This window comes from Egretta garzetta, unplaced genomic scaffold (genome assembly GCF_000687185.1).
Source record: "Egretta garzetta isolate BGI_Z169 unplaced genomic scaffold, ASM68718v1 scaffold145, whole genome shotgun sequence".
NCBI classification, from domain to species: Eukaryota; Metazoa; Chordata; class Aves; order Pelecaniformes; family Ardeidae; genus Egretta; species Egretta garzetta.
Window position 1 is genome coordinate 1,569,055 of NW_009259687.1, and position 3,049 is coordinate 1,572,103.

The 3,049-nt window shown below is 53.3% G+C and overlaps 1 protein-coding gene across 1 annotated transcript in view; it reads right to left on the minus strand.

Annotated features, from left to right (window-relative positions):
* Nucleotides 1–2,771, minus strand: part of ARMH1 (armadillo like helical domain containing 1) — an 8,613-nt gene extending 5,842 nt beyond the window's left edge. Inside the window, exons 1-5 of the mRNA XM_009638850.2 lie at nucleotides 2,566–2,771; nucleotides 2,127–2,195; nucleotides 1,431–1,597; nucleotides 387–583; nucleotides 136–220 (exon numbers count right to left, since the gene is read on the minus strand). Of these exons, the coding sequence (XP_009637145.2) occupies nucleotides 136–220; nucleotides 387–583; nucleotides 1,431–1,597; nucleotides 2,127–2,195; nucleotides 2,566–2,771 (724 nt within the window). The remainder of the gene's footprint in view (nucleotides 1–135; nucleotides 221–386; nucleotides 584–1,430; nucleotides 1,598–2,126; nucleotides 2,196–2,565) is intronic.
* Between the last annotated feature and the right edge of the window lie 278 nt (nucleotides 2,772–3,049).

Sequence of the window (3,049 nt, forward strand, 5' to 3'; positions counted from 1 at the left end):
GGGCCGAGGCTTCTTCTCCCCGCCCTCTGTCCCCACCGCCCTTCCCCGCATCCCTGCCCCACTTGCTCCAGCTTGGAGTTACCCATCCCCAGCCACGGCCTCCCCCAGACCCCTTTGGCCGCCGAGGGCTCCTACCTTCATACTGGACCTCCAGGTGTGGCGAGCACAGCGCACCCAGCACAGGCTCCACCAGGACGGAGGGCGCCTCTCCCACTGTGTCCTGCTGGGAAAGGGGCAGGGTGACAGGGACAGTCTTATGGGGTACTCCAGGCTGTCTTCTTCCAGGCACAGGGACTGCCCAGTGCAGCCCCCAACACCGAGGGGACTGGCCCAGACATGGGAGCTGACCCTGCCCTTCGTCCCCAGCCAGGCCCACCACCACCCACCTGCATGACCCGCAGTGCCTGCAGAGCCAGCTGCTGTGCTCGGGGGGAGGCGCAGGGCAGCACAGCGATGAGGCCTTTGTAGACTTGGTTCTGGTACTTGGGATTGCCACTGCCCAAAGAGCCCATCAGAACCTGCACGTCTTCTTGAGCCTCTGCGGAGCTGGAAGTGGCCAAGAACTCGGCGAGGGATCGCACTCCTGTGCGGAGAAAGAGAAGCCAAGTCGTGTGTCTGGATGAGCCTGCAGGTCACCCATCTCGGCTGTTTCGCTGATACCCCAAGAAGACCCAGCACCACATCCCACTGGAAGCATAGGTCAAAGAACAGAAGCCAGGCAAAAAGTTCTTTGTCCTTGCCAGGAGCCACACCACCAACTGGAAAATCAGTCGGCAAAATTCTCATCTGGAGTAGGTGGCCAAGGCCCTTCTGCAGGCATTTACACAAGCACAGAATGTGGCACTGGGATGCCAGCAGTGCTGCTAAGGGTCCCTCTGCTGATCCTGCTGCTTCGTCTCCCTTGGAGGAAGCTGTCACGGCAGGTGTCACCCCATAGCCTTGGACAACCTAACCTGAGCTACAGAACAACTAACACGGTTTGGCTTCCACTGTCCAGGAGAAAAAACAGGGGGAAAAAAAAAAAAAGTTTTAATGCTCTTTCAAAAGATACAAGCCGCAAAACCCTCCCCACTTCCCCAGAGGGGAAGTCTGGGAAAGTTTGCAGGAGGTGAAACACTGCAGGTAAGAATGGAAACTGTTCTGTGGTTTAACTGGAGCAGTTGCAACCAGCAGGACAGCAATATTGCATCAAAAGAAATGACTGTAAAGAAAGCGAGCTCATTAAAAACTGAGAGAGGGGATGAAATGCAACTGCTCAACAATAGCTGGGACTCTGAACTCCTTCCAGCCAGAGAAACGCTGCGGCAATCTGCCACCCGGCAGTGGAGGGAAGGGAGTGGCTCAGCGCCGCGAGCAGCCCCGGGGGCCAGAGGTCAGGGAGAACGTCCTCACCTGAATTAGGAAAAAGCATGGATGGACACACCGCCTACCATAGCTTTCACAAATGAGCTCCTTATACTTCCTGCCAGCGTTGGCGACGAGCTGCAGCAGCTTTACAGACTGCCTTTTGTCCTCTTCTTTCAGGTGGCGCAGCCCTAGTATTTCCAGGAGAATCAAGACACCTCCGATCTCCAGAAATTCAATAAGGTATCTGCGTCTGCAAGGAGAGGGGGAAAAAAGCCAAAAGCGTCACCTGCCTTGGAGCCCATCTTCCTCCGTCAGCACGCCGTGCTCCTGGGGACCATCACCTCCTGCCTGACTGCAGCAAGCGCCTGGTTCCCGGGGCAGTGAGCACAAGGAGGCTCAGCCTGGACTGCAGAGGCAGATGCCTGCCAGCAGCACGCTTTGCTGCCAGCAGGCCACCATCTCCCCTTTTACCCTGGGCTCATTTCAGATATCAAACCACAGGCACGGAAAGCCCCGTCTCCACACCCAGACTCTCACTGCACTCCTTCCCTGTCGTGTCAGTGACCCGGTGGCTCTGGAGACACCCACAAGCAGTGGATTTGGTTTTGAGAGCATTTGAAATTCCTACTGCAAGCCTCACTGGGGCCTACCTTGCCTGAAATGCTTCTGCAGCCCTCCCCAAAGACTGCCAAGGACTTGCTATTTTCTTTATCTGCTCCCCACCTCACCCTGTGTGCCTTCCCCACGGCACCTCTCACATGGTGACATTCCGTACTCACCCACTTGCAGCAGATAAGAAGATGCCAATGGACTTGAGCAGCTTGTTGAGGCATGTGCTGTACATGTAGCTGGTCGACAAGGCTAAGGAGAGATGTACAGACCATCGTGGTGTCCCCCAGACAGCCTTTGGCAACGTGGAGGTCTGAAGTGGGTACTTGCTCTGCGAGAGAGCATGGACCTTCCTCTCACAGCGTGCAGAGGCAGCACGCTCATCCCAATATGAGAAAACCCACTAATTCTAGGTCCCCTAGAGGCAGGTTACGTGACTTGCCCTTCAATTTCATGATATCCACATTTTTTTAACCCTGCAGAACACTGCTGGATACGGATGTCTCCATACAGAACCTTATTCTTTGAACAAATTTTCGGTAGAGAACTTTCCCTTCCTCTCCATCCTGCTACCACATGCCACCTCCAGCTGTCCAAGGAAAGGGATACGTCATCCTGAGCCATGCTGTTAGGCGAGCCAGAAACAAGCTGGCTCCCTGGGAGAACTCCAGCTCCAGCTCTGGTTCTGTCTTGCCGTCATTGCTTTTAATGAAGTTGTCCAAGATGTGGCTTCGAGCAACTTTGTGGGCACTATCCCATTCCTGCAAGAAAATGGTGAGCTTCCTGACAGCTTCCTGCTCTTTGACAGAAGTCATGATCTCTTCTGCCTAGAGAAAAGTGAGAAAGAAGTTAAAAAAGGGCTTTGAAGATAGAAAAAGTCTATACTAAAGAATTACCACCAGAATCACATTTAAAATCTCTGGCAAATAATATTAAAGCACTTACTAGCTATTAATTTAATCTCATTTTCCTTTATACTCATTTCATAGATAGGAAAACTGAGGCAAAAGGAGAGTTCCTGGTATGTCTGAAGCTGCACAATGAATCTGCGACAGACTTGAGATTATTTTCCAAGGCAGGTGGCTTCACCACA